Raw genomic sequence first — 18,925 nt, 5'->3', positions numbered from 1 at the left:
AGCCAGACTGTGGGGTCGGGGGGACTGGGTCGAATTAAAGGTGTTCATTTTTGGAGACAAGTCTTTGGTGTGTCTGTCCCAGGTGATCCGTGGGAACCTCTGGCTTCACCACTGTTTCTGTGCCATCTTGGGCCCGACAGAACCTTCAGCTGGGCCGGGCACCCGCGTGGGTGAGGCCAGGCTGCAGGGCAGCCAGGGAGATGAGGATGGCTTCCTGGAAGAGAAGCACAGCAACAGGCTGGGGCCTGGGAAGCTAGCAGGTGCCCCACTGCCCAGGACCCAGCCCCTTGGGGTGTGCTGCCCTCAGCAGGGCCTGGGGTAGAGGGGTTACGAAGCACAGGCCCAGCTTCATCCTGCAAATCTGTCACTGGCCAGGAAGGGGCCTCACCTCTCTGCTTCTAGGTATCCTCCTCTGTAAAATGGGGATGATCATAATAGCTGCCTCCCAGGATCGGGGAGGGGGAGGGGGAAGGGGAGGGGGAGGAGGGCCCTCTGTGCAGCTGTCGGAAGGGTGGGAGCAGGGATTCCTGCTGGGAGGCTGTGGCTGGCAAGCGTGCGACACCTGGCCCTGGCAGGGCTCTCAGGGACAGGTAGACTGAGGCTGTCCACCTGTTTGGTCACCACCCTTTGAGACCAGTGGAAGCAGTGGCACCTTCCCCCAGGAAGTGCCCACAGGTACAGCGTTCTGTGCTACCCTCAGAAGTGGCTGCCCAGGTGGAAAGCTCTCAGAGCTGGTCGCATCCTGTCCCCCATGGGACAGAGGTGCCAGAGAGGAGGGCTGCCCTGCCCACCAGGGTCAGACACGGGGAAGTGGAACACGGAGCGTATAGCTAAGGGAACAGGCCTAGAGCAGGGATGGGTGGGGTCTCCTGGGTCAGCCAGGTGCTCCTGGAGCAGCTGGATGGGCACCAGCACCCAGGATTCCCAACTCCCAGCCCACTCTCAACTTGTCCCTGCTGCAGTTCTGCTGTGGTGAGAGCTAAAGGGGGCGAGGAGGCCTAGAGGAGGCTGGCTCAGGGCAGCCCTGGGCGGGGTGGGGGACGGGGAGAGGGTTGCAACGCCCCCCTTTGGACGGACCCCAAGGCTCCAGCCCCTGCTGGTGGTGAGCAGGCTGGGCCTGGAGGTCGGGGAGGCGGGCGGGCTCACCTCGGTGCGGATGGTGCGGCTGCCCTGCTTGGGGCAGGTGTTGACGTACCGATCGAAGAGGACACTGGGCTCAGCCACCTCCAGGTTGGGGTCAGCATCCACTCCAGCTTCCAGCCCTTGGAGGCCCCCAAACACCACGAGAGCGTGCCTGGCGCCCACAGGAGGGGGTCACTGAGTGCAGCCCCCAGGGCTCTCAGCCCCCCATATGCGCAGGGGCCCGGTCCGTACAGCTCTGCCCCCACCAGTCCCGTCCCCTGCTGCGTTCCTCCTCCCCTGGCTGGACCCACCTGAAGTTGGGAAGCGGGACGGAGGCCACGTCTGAGCCTCGCTCTGATGTCCCAATGGTCAGGTCATAGCCGTCCTGGAAGGGGGCCTCAGCAAACACAGCACCTGCGGGGGAGGCCAGCTCACTGGGGGCTCTGTACCCCACAGGCCACTGCCACTTGGCTGCACGTCCGTGTTGGGGGGCGTGGTTTGGGTAAGAGAGCCACAGCCAGGCCCCTCACTCTTGCTGGGAAGTCAGCGATGGCACGGGCCGAGACCGTGCGTGTGCCAGCTTGGGGAGACAAAGCAGAGGGTGGGGAGGAAGGGGCTCCCAAAGCAAGTCGTGGGCCTCTGACTCACCCGGCCCTTTGCCCCATTCCCGACCCCATGGCAGACACCATTAAAGATGCTTTTCCTCGGAAGTCCTTAAAAGCATTCCAGGCAGTGCACTCACGGAGACCAAGGCCCAGAGAAGGAAAGGCACTTGCCCAAGTCACACGGCAAGTGAGTAGGGTTAGGACCCCGGCCTGACTTTTGGGTCAAGCAAGGCTCTCTGTGGCCTCCCAGAGAGAGAGGACGGATATTCACAGGAGGAAGCTCTGTCCTTACTGAGGCAGGAGGCCAGGCGGACCGTGTAGCCCCAGTAGAGACCAGCTTTGGTGCGAGGGTCCTGTGACGACACGACTTTTCCACGGTAGGTCTTGCTTTCTGGAGGGGAAGCAGACAGGCTGTGAAGACGGGGCGAGGGGACAAGGAAGTGGCTCCGAGCCCGCAGGCGGGCCAGGCTGGGGACGCTTTAGGGTACCTGGGAGCTGCTGCTGGTTCAGCCGCACCGTCACCCGGAGTCCAGGCTCCAAGTGCTTGTCAATCTTCACCTCCTGGGAAGAAGCCAGAAGAAACTGGTGCTGTCCCCCGCAGGAGAGCGGGGGTCGCTGCTCTCCCAGACACAGGGGCACCTCAGGGGTCCAGGTCACCCTTCGAGCCCCGCTCCCCGGCACCTGGGCCAGACCTGCTCACAGAGACTATTCTTTTATTATTAATTAATTAATTTTGGCTGCATTGGGTCTTCGTTGCTGTGCACGGGCTTTCTCTAGTTGCAGTGAGCCGGGGCTACTCTTCGTTGCGGTGCACGGGCTTCTCATTGCAGTGGCTTCTCTGGTTGCGGAGCACGGGCTCTAGGTGCACGGGCTTCAGTAGTTGTGGCTCTCGGGGGTCTAGAGCTCAGGCTCAGTAGTTGTGGCGCATGGGCTTAGTTGCTCCGCGGCATGTGGGATCTTCCCGGAGCAGGGCTCGAACCCGTGTCCCCTGCATTGGCAGGTGGATTCTGAACCACTGCGCCACCAGGGAAGTCCAAGAGACCATTCTTGCAAAACGACTACTGCAAGACACTGGTCCAGGCCTGGCACAGAGTAGGAAGTATTTCATGAGTAGATTAAATCCCAGTTTCCTACATTTTGGTGGCTATGCCGCTTACTAGCTATAGCAGTTTGAGTGGTCACTTAACCCCTCTGAGCCTTGGTGTCCTAATCGTCAAACAGAAGATGTTCCATAAATAATACCTGTTGTTACACTGCACAGGGCCTGGCATGAAGTAAATGCTGACTACATGGGAGCCTGTGAGGAAGGACACTTGATGTTTGTGTTTTGTCCCAATTTTAGTTTTTTTTTTTCCCCCCACCGCGCTGCATAGCTTGTGGAATCTCAGTTCCCTGACCAGGGATTGGACCCACGCCCTCGGCAGTGAAAGCATGGAGTCCTAATCACTGGATTATGATGGAAGTCCCTTGTCCCACTTTTGAATTCAGGATGGGACACTTTCTCTTTTGCGGGTTTCACATTCATTTCTCTCTTCATCTGGGTCTGGGTCATCCGGTTCTGTTTTTAGCCAGTTACCTCAGATCTGTTCTTTTTGAGGGGAGGGGATCCTCCTCTGTTTAAATGTTTCTGCCTCCTTCTCTAGGAGACTTAGGGTTAATAGGTGGCAAATGAATGCTCCGAGCCCCGGTTTGGCAGCGCTCCGGAACAGCCCCAGAGGCATCGTGAACTTGATTTTCCCGGGTTTTCTTTTGGTTTGTTTTTCGTATAAGGACTATCTTCTGTTGATTTGATTTTTCTAAAACAGTAAATTTTGCTCCTGGCTTTATCTGTTGAGCCCCATTTTAGGTACTTCTCTGGCCCAAATCTGCATCAATGGGGGACTGGCAGGCAGAGATGCCTGGGGCCAGGGCTCTCTACCCATGTGCCCTCCGTAGCCAGGGTGTGTCTGGGAAACCTGTCTCGACCCACCCTCCAATTCCTACCTTCTTCATGCCACAGTTGACAAAGGAGCCCTGGCCCGGCCGGGTGGGCCGGTCCACCACGATGCCCTCTCGGAACTCGGATTCCTCATCCTGACGCATGTGGTGAGGGCTGTCCAAGGGGTTCAGGAGCCCTGTGGTTGGGGAGAGCCAGGAAGATTCTGGGAGGTGCAGAGGCACACGGAGGGGTGGAAGGTAAGGCTGGGAACCCTGGTTCAGGTTCCAGCTCTGCCACAGATCTGCTGCTTCTCACCAGCCACAGGCCTTGCCCTGCCTGGGCTTGCTTTCCCAACTGTACCATGATTTCTCAGGGTCTGGGGGATGATCCATGGGAAATGGGGGTCAGGCCCCCACAGCCTTACCTGCAAACTGTAGATCCTGATGCTTGGGGAAGAATGCTTTTCTTAGGTACCTAGGAAAGGACGCAGATCTCAGGGAGGCCACCTCCCATCCGACCTGCACCGTGACCACCCCTCCCACGTGCTCTGGCAAGTCTGTCCTTCATGCCCTTACTGGGGACACTCCAGGTACTGCAGGATCCGGGCCAGCTGCACGCATGCCTGCCCCTTCTTGCCGACTCCCCTGAATTCCCCCTCCACAGTCCTGGAGAGAGAAAGATAGGGCCCAAGCCCATCGAGTTTCCTTCAAGAGCTCCTCCCCCCAGTATGACCTACGCAGCGCCCCTGCTTTGCAACTCGACCCGCCAGGGTTACAATGGGGGCATCAGACAGGGTCCTCAGCCCAGGCAAGTGGGCAGGGAAAAAAGGGAAGCCCAGCCAATCATGGCAGCCCCTCCCTTCTCCCTGAGCCCCGGGGCCCGCTGGATGGCCCCTCACTTGGCATCTTGGCCCTCTTCATCAAACACCACAATCTCATCCACGCAGAAGATGGTGCAGGCTCTAGCAATCTGGCCGGCCAGGTAGGTGCGAAGCTCGGGCGACTGGGCGTTGTCCAGGATGGAGCCCGGAAGGGCCACGCTCAGGGTGTAGTGCCGCCCTGGGCAGGACAGGGGCGTTCATGGTCAGCCAGAGAGGCCAGGGCCATCCCTCCCCTCCCTTGCTCTAATCCCAGGGCCCAGAGTTAGAGAATTTTCCTACTGTGAGGAGTTTTGAGCTAAGCAGCATAGATCCAACTCCCCTCTCTGGGCCTCAATCTCCCCAGGAAGAAAATGGAATCAGAGGTCTCCAGGACTCCCGTAAGAAGGGCATACCACTGGGCCAGGCAAGAGAGCGGTTAGAAGAACTGACCTATATTCACATCCTCTGCCCCCTACCACCTCAGTTCTCCAGGCGTCAAATAGGGATGATAATGAGTTAATATTTATTCTTAGTGCCTTTTATATGTGCACATTTAACCAATAACCCTAGGAAGTAGGTATACCATGATCCCGATTGAGAGGTGGGGAACCTTCAGCCCACAGAGGTCAAATATGTGACCCAAGGTCACACAAAAGGCAGGACAGCTGGCTTCAGAGGGACCACCACACTCTCCCTCCCAGAGTTGTCCAAAGGGAGCCACAGGAGATAAAGGGCTTTCCCGGTGTCAGACAGCTGACATGCTCAGTTTCTGTCCCCACTGTCACCATCATCACTGGTAACCACTGGGCTTACAGGGTACAATATGGCCCCCTGACCCTCCAGACCTTTGGGTCTGGCCAAGGAGGAAAGATACAACTTGTTAGGGAAGATCCAAATGTACGAACACGGAAGGACATCCAGGACACAATGTGGGATGAGAAAAAACAGCTCCAGAAGTGTGTGGATAAAGCAGTCTCAACTTTCGTAAAACTGTATCTATATACCTCCCTACCTATATATAAGTGGGTGTTAACATAGCTGGAGAAACGTTAACTGCAATGTTTGCTGGGATTTTTCCTTTCTTTATTGTTTTCTGTATTGTTTGGGGAGTTTTGTTTTGAGCATGTATTATTTAATGAGAAAAAAGAGACATTCTTATTATGAAATCAAAATACTTAAATGAAAAGTGAAATTAAAGCACACAGTGATCAATAAAAAAGGAAAAAAATTAACTATCATTACAATGATGAGGTTCTAGAGGCATAAAGTGATGATATATGATGCTTACCCTTCACAGAATCGAAATCTACCTAAGTAGGAAGTTAGGACTCAGTTTTCTGGGTCCCTCCCGTTCTCTGAGCCTCACTTTCTCCATCAGGACAAGATGTCTGGACCCACTGGCCCCTAAGGGCCCTTCCAGCTATAACATTCTCTGCCCTACCGAGGACCCAGCTTGCTCACCCCGATCCTCCCTCTGGGCAGCTGCCTCCTCCTCCTGCTGTCGCTTTGCCTGTTCCTCCTGCACTCGCTGCCGCTCCAGTTTCTTCATCATCTTGAGATCCTTCCACTTCTTTTTCTCCTCTTTTTCTGGATAAAAGGACATCCCGATTGGGGGAGGGAAGAGGGACTTGGAGGTGAGGAGGACTTGGAGCAGTCCAGGAGGTGATGTCCTCTCAGTAGGGGCAGCCTGGGCTCTCCAGTGCTGCTGAGACAGCAGCCAAAGGAGCCTCCCAGGGCTTCTGGCCCCGTCTTCTCCATTTTGGGTACTGTGGGACCTAGAGGGGCCAAATCTGGTGGCTCTTCCCCAAGATTCAGCTGTGCACTGATGGAGTGGCCTCGGGGAGAGGTGAGCACAGACGCTCATCTCCCCATCTGAGCCCACCGCCCCGGTCCCTTACTTACTCTGTTGCTTCCATTTTCGCCACTCCACCCTCTGGCCATGTTCACCCTGAAGTAGGGGTGGGAGGAGATATAGGAGTGAGGCTGAATGGTCACACCCGAGAGGAGGTCCCACCTGCTGCTCCACAGCTGTCCCCTCTCTTTAAATGGAGGTGGTGAGGAAACGAGGGAACCCTCCCCCCGCCCCCCACGCCACACTCCTGCTGCCCAGAGAAAGCGTCAGGAGGGCAGGGACCTGTCGTACCCCCAGTGCCTGAGACCACACCTGGCACACAGTAAGCATTCAATAAATTATTTAATGAGTTCCCCCTGGAGAGAAGAGGAAACAGGTTCAGGGGGACAGGACCTGCCCACTGTCGCCCTGGTGTCAGAAGAGATACGCCACGAAAGGGCTCGGGATTCCGAGCCGGGTCCGGTCTTCTGAATCCGGGCCCTGGGCAATGAGTTACCCAACGCAGTCCCGGCTCTGACTCGAACCCCGGCTCCCACCTCCGGTTCTCATCTGGACAGGGGTGCTTGAGGCCATGAGCATGCGGCGCCTCGGGGACTCGGGCCGCGGAGCAGCGACGAGCAGGGAGCTAGAGGTGCGGCCAGGCCCCGCCACGGGCCCCCAAGCGGCTCTTTCTCTTGCCTCCACCCCGCGCCCTGCCGCGGGATCCCACATCCCTCCACCTACCGGGCCGCAGGGCCTCTTCCTCCCGCGCTCCGCCATGTTCGTCGCACACCGTCGGCCCCGCCCAGCCAATCAGACTCACCCCTTCCGCCAACACCTCCTCCGAGCCGTCCAATCGGAGAGCCAATGGCGTGCGAGGGCGCGGCCTATGCTCCGGGCTGAGGGAGCGTGTGGGCCTGGGACTGGCTCCTGGGGGCGGGCTCCCGGGGGTGGGCGGGGCTCATCGCAGGCCTGGGTGTCCAAAGACGCACGGTATCCGGTTCTCTCCTGAACCCTTGGACGATAGGAGAGCTACCCTCTCTCCTCCCGTCGGGCGCGAAACTCAAAGCTCAGCTTGGTTTTACACATGAGGACCCTGAGGCACAGAGCTGGAGTGTGATTCAGAGCTGGCAATAATTTAATCCAATTATTTTATAGATTCGTTCATTTACTCTCTTTTAATTATCAGACTTTACTTTTTTAGAGATTTAGGTTTACCGAAAATTGAACAGATAGTACAGAGTTCCCACATAACCCCCACTCAGTTTCTGTTGTTCACATGTGTTAATGTGTACATTTGTTATAGTTGATGAACCTATATTGATGCATTGTACATAGTTTACATTAGGGTTCACTCTTTGTGTTGTACATTCTAACAGTTTTGACAAATGCATAATGTCATATATCTACCATTACAGTATCATACAAAATTGATTCACTGCCCTAAAAATCCTCTGTGCTCCACCTACCTCCCCCACCCCTCAAGCCCCTGGTAACCACGGGGACCCTGATCTTTTTTACTGTCCCTATAGTTTTGCCTTTTCCAGAATGTCATATAGTTGGAATCAGACAGTATGCAGCCTTTTCAGACTCCCTTCTTTCACTAAGCAACATGCATTTAAAGTCCCTCTAAAGTAGGAGATAGATGGGCCCCTGGGCTGGACAGCTGGGGTTTGTCAAGTGGAGTAACACTGAAGCTCTGTTCTCACCCAGATGCTCCAAGGTCAAAGCTAGTGGCAGAAGCTGAGCTCTGCTGAAGTAAAGAGATAAGATAACCACTCCTGAGGTCAAGGAAAACTTCCTGTCTGGACATGTGCAGGAAGGCTCCTTGGGGGTCAAAAAGGGAGGGGGCACCACCCCATAATAAGTGTGGACATATACACACAGGCCTCTGCGGTGGAATCCATCTTAGCAAAAAGTTGCACACGCAGCTTGGGGAGGGTCCTAGGACCAGTCATGTGTGAAAAAAGAAACGAGATAATTGGCCAAAGGTAAACAAAGACCAGGAAGAACTGTCCTATATAAGTGATTTAAATCGCCTCTTTACTCCACTCCTCCCCATTAGAAAGGATGCCCACACCCTTTCTCTCTGGGTGTGTATTTCTGCCTAGCTTCAACTTAAATAAATAAACTGTTTCTCTGTGTGCTCTCCCATAGTGCTGTGTCTCTAATAATAAACTTTGTACCTGTTTTTTACAGTTTTTGCCTCCTTGAAACATTCTTGCTCTCAAATGGGGGAAAGAGCCAGGGCCACTTTGCTTCTAGCCTCTAGCCCCTGGTGCTCTAGCGGCTAGGATTCCTGGTTTTCACCTGGGCTACGCAGGTTCAATTCCTGGGCAGGGAAATAAGACCTCACTGCTGTCTCTCCGAGATCACCTCCATATCTTCTAATGGCTTGATAACTCATTTCTTTTTCTTTTATAGTAGGTTGAAGATATAATTTTTAAAAATTTATTTATATTCATTTATTTGGTTGCGCCAGGTCTTAGTTGCGGCTCGCCGGCTCCTTAGTTGTGTCATGCGAACTCTTAGTTGCTACATGCATGTGGGATCTAGTTCCCTGAGCAGGGATTGAATCCGCGCCCCCTGCACTGGGTGTACGGAGTCTTAACCACTCCACCACCAGGGAAGTCCCCGATAGCTCATTTCTTTTTACTGCCGGATACTATTCGTTGTATGGCTATGCCACTGTGTGTCTATCCATTCACCTTTTGAAGGACATTTGGTTGCTTCCAGTATTTGGCAATTATGAATAAAACTGCTGCAAATATTCATGTGCAGGTTTTTGTGTGGACATGAATTTTCAGCTCATTTGGGTAAACAGCTGGAAGTCTGATTGCTGGATCCAACAGTAAGACTATGTTTAGCTTTGTAAGAAATTGCCAAACTGGGACTTCCCTGGTGGTCCAGTGGCTAAGACTCCGTGCTCCCAATGCAGGGGGCCCGGGTTCAATTCCTGGTCAGGGAACTAGATCCCACATGCTGCAACTAAGAGTTCGCATGCTGCAACTAAAAGATCCCACACGTGGCGACGAAGATCCTGTGTGCCGTGACTAACACCCGGCGCAGCCAAATAAATAAATAAATAAAAAAGAAATGGCCAAGCTGTCTTCCAAAGAGGTTATACCAGCTTGCATTCCTACCAGCAAGGAATGAGATACACTTCCTTTTTTAAATAATAAATTTGAGTCAATATTCATTCAATCAACAAATATTTATCAAGCAGATCCTATTTTGAGGCTGGAACTCCCTGTGCTAACCGCCAGGGACACAATGGTAGGGAAAGCAGATACTGATCTGGAGTTTACAACCTAGTAGAGGAGAGATTCATTTCTAATTCAAAGTGTGTGTTAACATTACAGGGCTTGTGTTTATTTCACCATTCCCCGCTCTCCCCTATCTGAATGAAAGGCAATTTCTGCATCTCAGGTTGGCTGAGGTTACTCAGTCTAAGATCTGGAACCTCCGTAGAGTCACAGATTTGAGTTATGGGCAGATTCTGGATTGGTTCATGAGACATGAAACCTTTGGTCAGGTGGTTCTATCCAAGAGATCTATGGGTTTACCCCATTGAGGACTTGCTTATCATCAGGCTATGTGTAGTATGGCAAAGGGGCTCCAACCCTGAGCTTCTGAGTTGTTATTTTGTTTCACAATCTTGACTTTGGAACAGTGATAGTATTACAAGGTCATAGTTGGGAAAGGAAGAAGTGTCCTGGGACTTCCCTGGTAGTCCAGTGGTTAAGACTCTGCACTTCCAATGCAGGGGGTGCAGGTTGGATCCCTGGTCCGGGAACTGAGATCCCATGTGCCGCCTGGCCAAAAAATAAATAATTTTAAAAATTAAAGAAAAAAAAAAAAAAAAGGAAAGTGTCCTGTCATAACACCAAGTATGTTCCAAACAGCAATTCTCTGACACCAAGTGGGTGTCCTACACTTCAATTAAATTCTGACAAGTTGGCGCAGACCTCATAGGTTAAGGTATCAGTCCCACAAGACTGTCTCCCACTTCAGATGTCAGCAGCAAGTGGGGTCACCAGCCACCCCTACTTCTGCCTGGCCGACTACAAATTCCGGCATTTCCATGACCACCCCCCAGATTCAATAATTTGCTGAAACAATTCACAGCCCTCAGGAAAGTGCTATACTTACAATTAGAGTTTCATTAGAGAAGATAACAACCCAGGAACAGCCAAATGGAAGAGGTACATAGACTAAGGTCTTGGGAGGGGGGGGTGCAGAGGTTCCATGCCCTCTCCGGATGGGCCACCCTACCAGCGCATCGATGTGTTCACCAGCCCAGAAGGTCCTTGAGCCTCAGTGACTCAGGGTTTTTATGTGGGATTTTATTACATATGCGCATCTGATTAAATCATTAGCCATGTGACTGAACTCAATGTCCAGTCCCTTTTCCCTCCCTGAGGTCTGGGTTTGAGGCTGAAAGTTCTGACCCTCTAATCACATGGTTGAAGGGGTTCATTTTGAATAACGAAAGACACTACTAACACTCATGAAATTACAAGGGTTTTAGGAGCTCTGTGCCAGGAACCAGGGACAAAGACCAAATGTATTTTATTATCCTATATGTTCCCATCAGCTCCCCAATTAAATATGTGATATGAGCAAAACCCATGAGCTTGCTATGCAAATGCAACTTCAAGACAATTCCCCAGCACCACCTTCCAAATGATTTCAGGAGTTGTGTTGCTTTCCAGTGGGAGGCCCACCCCTGGGATCAAATCTCATTTCTACCTTTTACCAGCTGGATGGCCTCAGGTAAGTCGCCTCACCTCCAAAGCGGTTTCCTCACCTGTAAAATGGAGGCAGTAACTCCTGTCTCAGAGGGTCCTTTAATGAGATGGTGCGCATCCCAGTGCCCGGCATACAGGGGTGAGCAGTAAATGTTAGGGGAAACATTCCTTTCCCCTTCTGTCTAATTATGTAATCCCTGGCAATCCTTGCCTGGACTCTGATCCCTGTGGGGTGTGACTGTCCGAGTCTTCCCTGTTAGACACTCAACTGAGGCCCCCATCACACACACACACACACCACCACCACCACCACCACCACCACCACCACCACCACCACCACCACCAACAACAACAACAACAACAACAACAACGGTAACACATACCATCTGAGCCCCTAGGCCTGGTTTTACCATTAACTAACTGGGTGGCCTCAGACAAGGTCCAAGTCCCTGCCCTTCTTTGGGCCTCAAAACACATTTGTACAAAGAGTCTGGGATCTGAGGTTCAGGGAGGTGGGAGTTGCCTTCCATTCTGACTAAGCCCCCATCTGCAATCAGCACCAGGGTGTGAAGCAGAGAGAAGCAGCCAATAACAGTTTGAATAACTTAAAACTTTATTATGGGCAAAAGTACTGGCTTGAAGAGTCAAGCCTAAGGGCAACTTTCCAAAATCAAGCTTAGATAAGGAAAGGGAGGGATGCCTGAGGCCTGGCTGGGGCCAATGCAAGGCTGGGGTCAGTGCAAGGCTGGGGCCAGTGCTGAGACCCAAGGTCAGTACACTATTGAACTCTGCCCTCTGAGTCCCAGCTGAGTCTGGGGAGGCCAGAGGGGACCCAAGACCATATAGCCCAGCACAGGGAGGACCAGGGAGAGGCCCCGGTCAGGCCTCCTTCACCTCTGCAACAGGAACACAGCTATGCGCCATGGGGAAGTGCTCCTGACTGTCCCAAGACCAAAACGGGGGGCTCTTCCCTGAGGTTATTCTGTGTTACAGAGAAGAGATCCTCCAGTACCATCTACCCCCAACCTGGGAATGGCTGAAACCTGGACAAAGACAGAGCCCTGCAGAGTGTGCAGGGAGCAGGCAATGCAGGGCCCAGGGGGTGATGTCAGGGCCTGAGCTCATCCTTCCACTTCTGTAGCTTCTTGTCCATGGCCTGGAGCGTGGATTCATCCTGCACCAACACAGATTGGTCCTACCCCTCTCCCCACACCCGCAGGAGGCATGGGGAGGCTTGGGGAGGTCTTCCCTCCCCCAGGCCTGTCCTTTACCTTCATGAAACAGAAGCGGATATAGTGGTCAAAGAGCTTCTGATGTGGCACGCTGTAGAAGATGGAGACCGGGATGGCCATCAAGCCCTGTGGAGGAGGAAGCCCATGTCTCAGCGGCCCCACAGCCCAGCAGGCCTCTGGGGGGCTCCAGGGGGTCAGAGATGTTCCGTGATGAGACAGGAGAAGGAAAATTAGTTCAGTGCAGCACCTCCCAGTGCTGCATCAAGGTCAGAGGAAAAGCATCCCAAATCATCATTCCAAGCCAGGCAGGCCAGGGCAGAGCCATAGAATAAATAAGTCTTAGGGAGTTCCCTGGCGGCCCAGTGGTTAGGACTCTGCGCTTTCACTGCTGAGGGCGCGGGTTCAATCCCTGGTCGGGGAACTAAGATCCTGTAAACCATGTGGCACGGCCAAAACAAAAAACAAAAAAACCGCCACAAACAAGCAAAAAAAAGAAATAAGTCTTAGAGTCGTAGCTCTGAGCTGGATGGACCTCAGAGTTAATGGGCCAGCTCCTCACTGTACAGATGGGAAGACTGAAGCCCTGAGAGGGCAAGAATTCCTGCCAGCCCACAAGGCATATTTGAGCAAACTGAAAACAGGCTTCCCATTCCTTGAAGTGGATGCAACCCTGTGCCACGGCTCAAGGCAGAGGACTGGCTGGACTTTGGCGCATCAGCCCCCTGGTCAGGTACCCTTAGCAGTGCACAGCCTGTAAAACATACACAGCGGCCCTGGCAGAGGCCCAGCCCACCTTGTTCTTGATCATCCACTTGACAAAGCGTCTGTCGTAAGGCTCATCTGCAGCTCCAGGCAAGTTGGGCATCTTGCTCTCTGGGGGACAGAGGCCAGGCTGAGCCCTGAGCAGCCTCCAGGGCCCTGTACCTGGCCCAGCCCGGCCAGTCCCACTCACTGAATTCCGAGATGTCTGTGATGAGGAAGTAGCTGCCCTGGGGGATCACGGGCCTCAGGCCTACAGACTTCAGGCTCTGTATCATGTGGTCACGGCAGCGCTGTATGGCCTGTGGCAGCTGCACAAAGTAGCTGCTGGGTTGGCCGAAGTGCAGTTGCTCCCGCTCAAAGCTCTGGGCTACTGCAGCCTGGGGAGGGCGGAGGGACAAGCAGGTCAGGTGTGACCTGACCTTGGAGCAGGCCCGAACTCCTTTCTTGCCCCCCCCCCCCTCACCTGGGCCTGTGTGGGACAGTGGAAGATGGAGTTCTGGTGCATGGTGCGCAGGTGCTTCAGGAGACTGTCCGGGCCTAGGACCCAGCCCACCTGGACCAGGAACATAGGTAGAGGGTGAGGCTCTTCGGGGCCTGACCAAACCCCTTCTGGATTTCCAGGCCAGACTCGCCTACCAAGGATTGTAGAGGGGGGGTTCACCCCCGCCCTCATTGACTCACCTTCCAGCCTGTGGCGCTAAAGGTCTTGCCAGCGCTGCCAATGGTCAGGGTGCGTTCCCACATGCCAGGGAGGGTGGCTGCCCAAGGCCAAAGAAAGCAGCTGCTGAGATGGGGGTGGGGGCAGGGGAGGGGTGGGGGCTGGACCCCAGCAGGCACTCAGGCTCTCACGCTCCAGACTCCACCATGTGCTAAGCTACTCCCACAACTTATTTGAGCTCACCCTCATGACAACCCTGGGAGGCAGGTGCCATGTGTTCCCCTGTCCTCAGAGAAGTGAAGTCATTGCCCCAGGTCACCTGACCTGTGTGGGTCTAGACCCCTCGGTCCTAATCAACAGGCCTGCGCTGACAGCCAGACTGGGCTCAAGGCCCTGCCACAAATGTCCAGGTGAACGGGGGCACCCTGGCCGGCTCGGCTCACCGATGCTGACGTGCTGGCACCCGTCGTAGACCAGCCACTGGTAGACCTCGTCGGTGATACACACGACGTCATGCTGCTGGCACAGGCTGGCCACCAGCTCCAGTTCTGCCCTGGAGAACACCTGCAGGGACCATCCCCAAACAGAGAGGCCTGCTTAGAGAGATGAAAAGACAGGGCCAGAGCCGGTGCTGAGGGCTTTTCTGTCCCATCCTATCCCTGCAACAGTGACCCTGTGAAGTTGGTTGTGAGATAACAGGAAATACATATATATATATGTGTGTGTGTGTGTGTGTGTGTATATACATACATATATATGTATGTATACACACACACACACACACACACACACACACACACACACACACACACACACACATACATATATATCTGCCCCAATTCCTGGCACAGAACTCCTAAAACCCTTGTAAATTACTAAGTGGTAAGAGCACTAGGAACATCTTTTGTTCTAATATTTGCTCTTTGATCCTGACCTAGACACAGGGCTCTGGAAACTCTTGTAAATTCCTAAGTGATAAGAGCACTAGAAGTGGACTTCCCTGGTGGCGCAGTGGTTAAGAATCCGCCTGCCTTCAATCCCTGGTCTGGGCAGATCCCACATGCCGCGGAGCAACTAAGCCTGTGCACCACAACTACTGAGCCTGTGCTCTAGGGCCCGTAAGCCACAACTACTGAGCCCTCGTGCCACAACTACTGAAGCCCACACGCCTAGAACTGTGCTCCACAACCACAACAAGAGAAGCCACCGTAATAAGAAGCCCGCGCACGGCAACAAAGAGTAGCCACTGCTCGCCGCAACTAGAGAAAGCCCGTGCACAGCAACGAAGACCCAACACAGCAATAAATAAATAAATAAATAAATAAATTTATAACCAAAAAAAAAAAAAAGAATCCACCTGCCAGTGTGGGGGACACGGGTTCGAGCCCTGGTCCGGGAAGATCCCACATGCCACGGAGCAACTAAGCCCGTGCGCCACAACTACTGAACCTAAGCTCTAGAGCCCGTGAGCCACAACTACTGAGCCCGCATGCCACAACTACTGAAGCACACATGCTCTAGGGCCCGCATGCCACAACTACGGAGCCCGAGTGCTGCAGCCACTGAAGCTCGCACACCTAGAGCCTGTGCTCCGCAACAAGAGAGCCACCACAATGAGAAGCCCATGCACCGCAACAAAGAGTAGCCCCCACTTGCTGCAACTAGAGAAAGGCTGCACGCAACAACAAAGACCCACTGCAGCCAAAAATAAATAAATTAAAAAAAAAAAAGAGCACTAGAAGCATTTTTGTTCTAATGAGGCAACTCTAAGTGGGCTCTTGGATTGGGGCTGATCATCAGAAAGACGAAGCCATATTGGAAGTTTGGAATTTTCTCCAGAGAGGGCAGAGGGGCTGGAAATGGAGTTGATAATTGAAGCCTCCATAAAAATCCCAATAGGACAGGGTTCAGAGAGCTTGCAGGTGGGTGAGCACATCCAGGTACCAGGAGCTTGACACACCCCAGCTCCACAGGGATAGAAGCACCTGTGCTCAGGAACCTCCCAGACCCCGCCCTACATGTCTCTTCATCAGGTTGTTCATCTGTATCCTTTATCGTATCCTTTAATAAACTGGTAACTGTAAGTAGGTGTTTCCCTGAGTCTTGTGAGCCACTCTAGCAAATTAACTGAACCGAGGAGGGGGTTGTGGGCACCTCAGATTTACAACCATAGGTCAGCAGCGCAGGTGACAACCTCGACTTGTGATTAGTGTCTGGAGTGGGGTGGGGGGCAGCCTTGTGAGACTGAGCCCTTAACCTGTGGGATCTGACGCCATCTCCAGGTAGACAGTGTCAGAATTGAATTAAAATGAGTTGACTTGTGGGACACTCAGCTGGTCTCACAGAATTGCTTAGTGTGGGAAAAAAACCCCACATATCTGGTGTCAGAAGCGTTTTGAGTGTGATAATCGTGTGACAGTAAAGGAGAGACACAGGTGGAAGCCTGGGTCTTCCTTCACATCAGTTCTGTCATGTTCCCATTTTCCAGATGAAAAACTGGAGAGGTGAAGTCACTGGCCCAGGTTCATGGGGAAGTCATGGAGATGTCCAGCCCGCTCCACCACCCGAGGCCTGATACCTTCCCTGGGGATCCCTGCCCCAGGCCCTGGGATCTCTGGGAGCTTCGGTCCTCAGAGCCCATCGCAGGTAGTCCTCCCACTTCACAGACAAAGAAACTGAGGCCCCATGGCAGCACAAGAGTAACAGAGCAGGGACGTGAGCCAATCTGGAGGGGTCCCCGGAGGAGGTCTCTCAGGTACCTTTCCCAGGGGGTTGTTGGGTGTGTTGAGGATAAGGGCTTTAGTGCGAGATGTGAACTTGCTGGCCAGCTCCGTGGGGTCCAGCTGCCAGTTGCTGCTGGAATCCAGTTCCCCATCCTGGTTGGGGCTCTGCAAGAGGAGGTGGGAGGGGGTGGCAATACTTACCCACATGACTTTCATCTCTAGAAAGTCAGCCTTCCTCCCCCCAGGTATCTCTTCCCACTGTCTCTCCTCTCGGGCTCTGGACACCCCTCTCCTCATCCTGGAGAAACTGCCCTCCTTCACTTCCTTCCTTCTTTCCCACCTCCCAGGGTTCAACCCAGCACACTCCTTGGACCCCTCTGCCCACCCACACCCCAACCAGCATCCTTACCAGCTTCAGGGACACAAACACAGGGCGACCCCCTGCCATCAATGTCATGGGCTCATAACAGTCAAAAAAGGGCTCGATGATGATGACCTGGTACAAGGATCAGATTGGCTGGGGTCGGCACCACCCTGACCCTTCACCCCCACCCAGCCCTGGCCTTGCCCACTCACCTCGTCTCCTTCGTCCACCAGGGCCTGGAAGGCTGTGAACAGGGCCCCATAGGCACCCACAGTCACCAGCACGTTCTTGAGCGGGTCTATGTCCTGTCCCAGCAACTTCCCGAAGAAACTGGCCAGGATCTTCGTCAGGGGTGGATAACCCTGCCGGGACAGCAGGGGTCAGCGGCCTGGTTCAGCCTGGGCCCACCCTCCCACTCAGATGCATCCAGGCAATTCTAGCATCTTCCAGCAGCAAGCCTTGGGGCAGAGTCAGTTCCTGTGGGGTGAGTTCTTTCATCTCCATCGCCAGCGCATGCCATAAAGCCTGCTCTGTGCCAGGCCCAGCATCCAGGGCTGGGATCAGTGGGAAACCAGACAGAGTGCATGCCTTCGTGGAGCACAGTGCAACAGAGCCCTCAAAATAGCAGGAACTCCACACTTTAAACACCTCCCTCTAAGTTTAAGTAGCACTTTTGTGCCATCTAATCCTCTTGGCAGCCTTGCAAAAGAGGTATTATTTGATCCCCACCATTTGACTGGTAGAAAAACAGTGAGCCAGAGAAAGAAAATGGCTTTCCCAAGGTCATGCCAGTTGAAGTGCAGGAATAGGACTTTATGTTGCAGCTTTGGAAGCACCCCACTTTGAGAGGAAGATTGGATCTGTATGCTTGTTGGTTGAGGACACTTATAAAACACTCCAGGCTGGGCTTCCCTGGTGGCACGGTGGTTGAGGGTCCACCTGCCGATGCAGGGGACACGGGTTCGTGCTCCGGTCCGGGAAGATCCCACATGCCGCGGAGTGGCTGGGCCCGTGAGCCATGGCTGTTGAGCCTGCGTGTCCGGAGCCTGTGCTCCGCAATGGGAGAGGCCACAACAGTGAGAGGCCCACATACCGCAAAAAAAAAAACCCAAACAAACAAACAAACAAAAAAAACCACTCCAGGCTAAGCCAAGGGACTGAAACCTAAGGTCTAGAACTTAACTAAATAATTCACTAAACCAGAATTGACTACATAAAAATGAAAAATTTCTGTACACCAAAATATCCCATGAGCAAAGTTAAAAGACAAAGAGAGGAACACTGCAACATAAGAGAAAGAAATAAGATATTTAATATATAAAGAGCTCTTTCAAAGCAATAAGACAAAAATATACACCCAAACGAAAAAAACGAGGTCAGGCATGAAAGAAAAAGTCCTGAGGCCCAATATGTACATGAAAAGAATGAACATTCCTGCCAGCTCTGAGACCAGCCTGTTGGTGGGTACGTGAGTAAACCTTACTAGAGGGCAATCTGACAATATCCAGCACAGGCTGAAATGCTTACGCCCTTTGATTCTCTAGTTTTACTTCTTGGGATATATCTGAGAGAAATATTCACATATGTGTACAAAGGGATACACAAAGAGATATTCACTGTGGCATTGCTTAATAGTGAGATAACCAAACCAGATCATCAGTGTAGGGCTGGGTAAATAGATTATGGCACATCTAGGCAATCGGATACTATGCAGCCATCAAAAAGAATGAGGCTAATGGAGTACATATACACAATGGAATACTACTCAGCTATGAAAAAGAATGAAATAATGCCATTTGCAGCAACATGGATGCAACTAGAGGTTATCACACTAAGTGAAGTAAGTCACAAAGAGAAAGACAAATACCATATGATATCATTTATATGTGGAATATAAAATATGACACAAATGAACCTATCTATGAAACAGAAACAGAATCAGGGACATAGAGAACAGACTGGTGGTTGCCAAGGGGGAGGGGGATGGGAGGGGGTTGGATGGGGAGTTTGGGATTAGCAGATGCAAACTGGTATATATAGAATGGATAGACAACAAGGTCCTACTATATAGCACAGGGAACTATATTCAATATCCTATGA

At 52.9% G+C, this 18,925-nt stretch overlaps 2 protein-coding genes across 5 annotated transcripts in view; both read right to left on the bottom strand.

Annotated features, from left to right (window-relative positions):
- Positions 1-75: 75 nt before the first annotated feature.
- Positions 76-9,045, bottom strand: SPOUT1 (SPOUT domain containing methyltransferase 1). Of its 2 annotated transcripts, none has more exons than XM_082843068.1 (12): positions 7,080-9,045; positions 6,407-6,452; positions 5,966-6,091; positions 4,544-4,703; positions 4,221-4,310; positions 4,070-4,119; positions 3,711-3,841; positions 2,216-2,288; positions 2,020-2,118; positions 1,434-1,536; positions 1,147-1,294; positions 76-214 (listed from the first exon to the last, which is right to left on the bottom strand). In XM_082843068.1, exons 1-12 carry the CDS (start codon positions 7,113-7,115, stop codon positions 146-148), a joined length of 1,131 nt encoding a protein of 376 aa, XP_082699194.1. In that variant the 5' UTR covers positions 7,116-9,045; the 3' UTR covers positions 76-145. The 2 variants fall into 2 exon arrangements, with proteins under 2 accessions (XP_082699194.1, XP_082699195.1); XM_082843069.1 differs by lacking the exon at positions 7,080-9,045 and adding an exon at positions 6,750-6,887.
- A 2,641-nt stretch (positions 9,046-11,686) lies between these two features.
- The window catches only part of LOC309964248 (kynurenine--oxoglutarate transaminase 1), a 33,408-nt gene continuing 26,169 nt past the window's right edge, over positions 11,687-18,925 (bottom strand). For all 3 annotated transcript variants that reach the window (XM_082843066.1, XM_082843067.1, XM_082843065.1), the window contains exons 4-13: positions 17,038-17,187; positions 16,871-16,957; positions 16,498-16,626; positions 14,182-14,302; positions 13,762-13,838; positions 13,544-13,633; positions 13,271-13,457; positions 13,112-13,191; positions 12,358-12,444; positions 11,687-12,260 (exon numbers count right to left, since the gene is read on the bottom strand). In XM_082843066.1, the coding sequence (XP_082699192.1) occupies positions 12,195-12,260; positions 12,358-12,444; positions 13,112-13,191; positions 13,271-13,457; positions 13,544-13,633; positions 13,762-13,838; positions 14,182-14,302; positions 16,498-16,626; positions 16,871-16,957; positions 17,038-17,187 (1,074 nt within the window). In that variant the 3' untranslated portion in view covers positions 11,687-12,194. The remainder of the gene's footprint in view (positions 12,261-12,357; positions 12,445-13,111; positions 13,192-13,270; positions 13,458-13,543; positions 13,634-13,761; positions 13,839-14,181; positions 14,303-16,497; positions 16,627-16,870; positions 16,958-17,037; positions 17,188-18,925) is intronic.

Source organism: Leucopleurus acutus (assembly GCF_964270905.1).
Source record: "Leucopleurus acutus genome assembly, chromosome: 7".
In the NCBI taxonomy this organism is placed as follows: Eukaryota; Metazoa; Chordata; class Mammalia; order Artiodactyla; family Delphinidae; genus Leucopleurus; species Leucopleurus acutus.
This window is presented reverse-complemented; position numbering and strand designations above follow the sequence as displayed.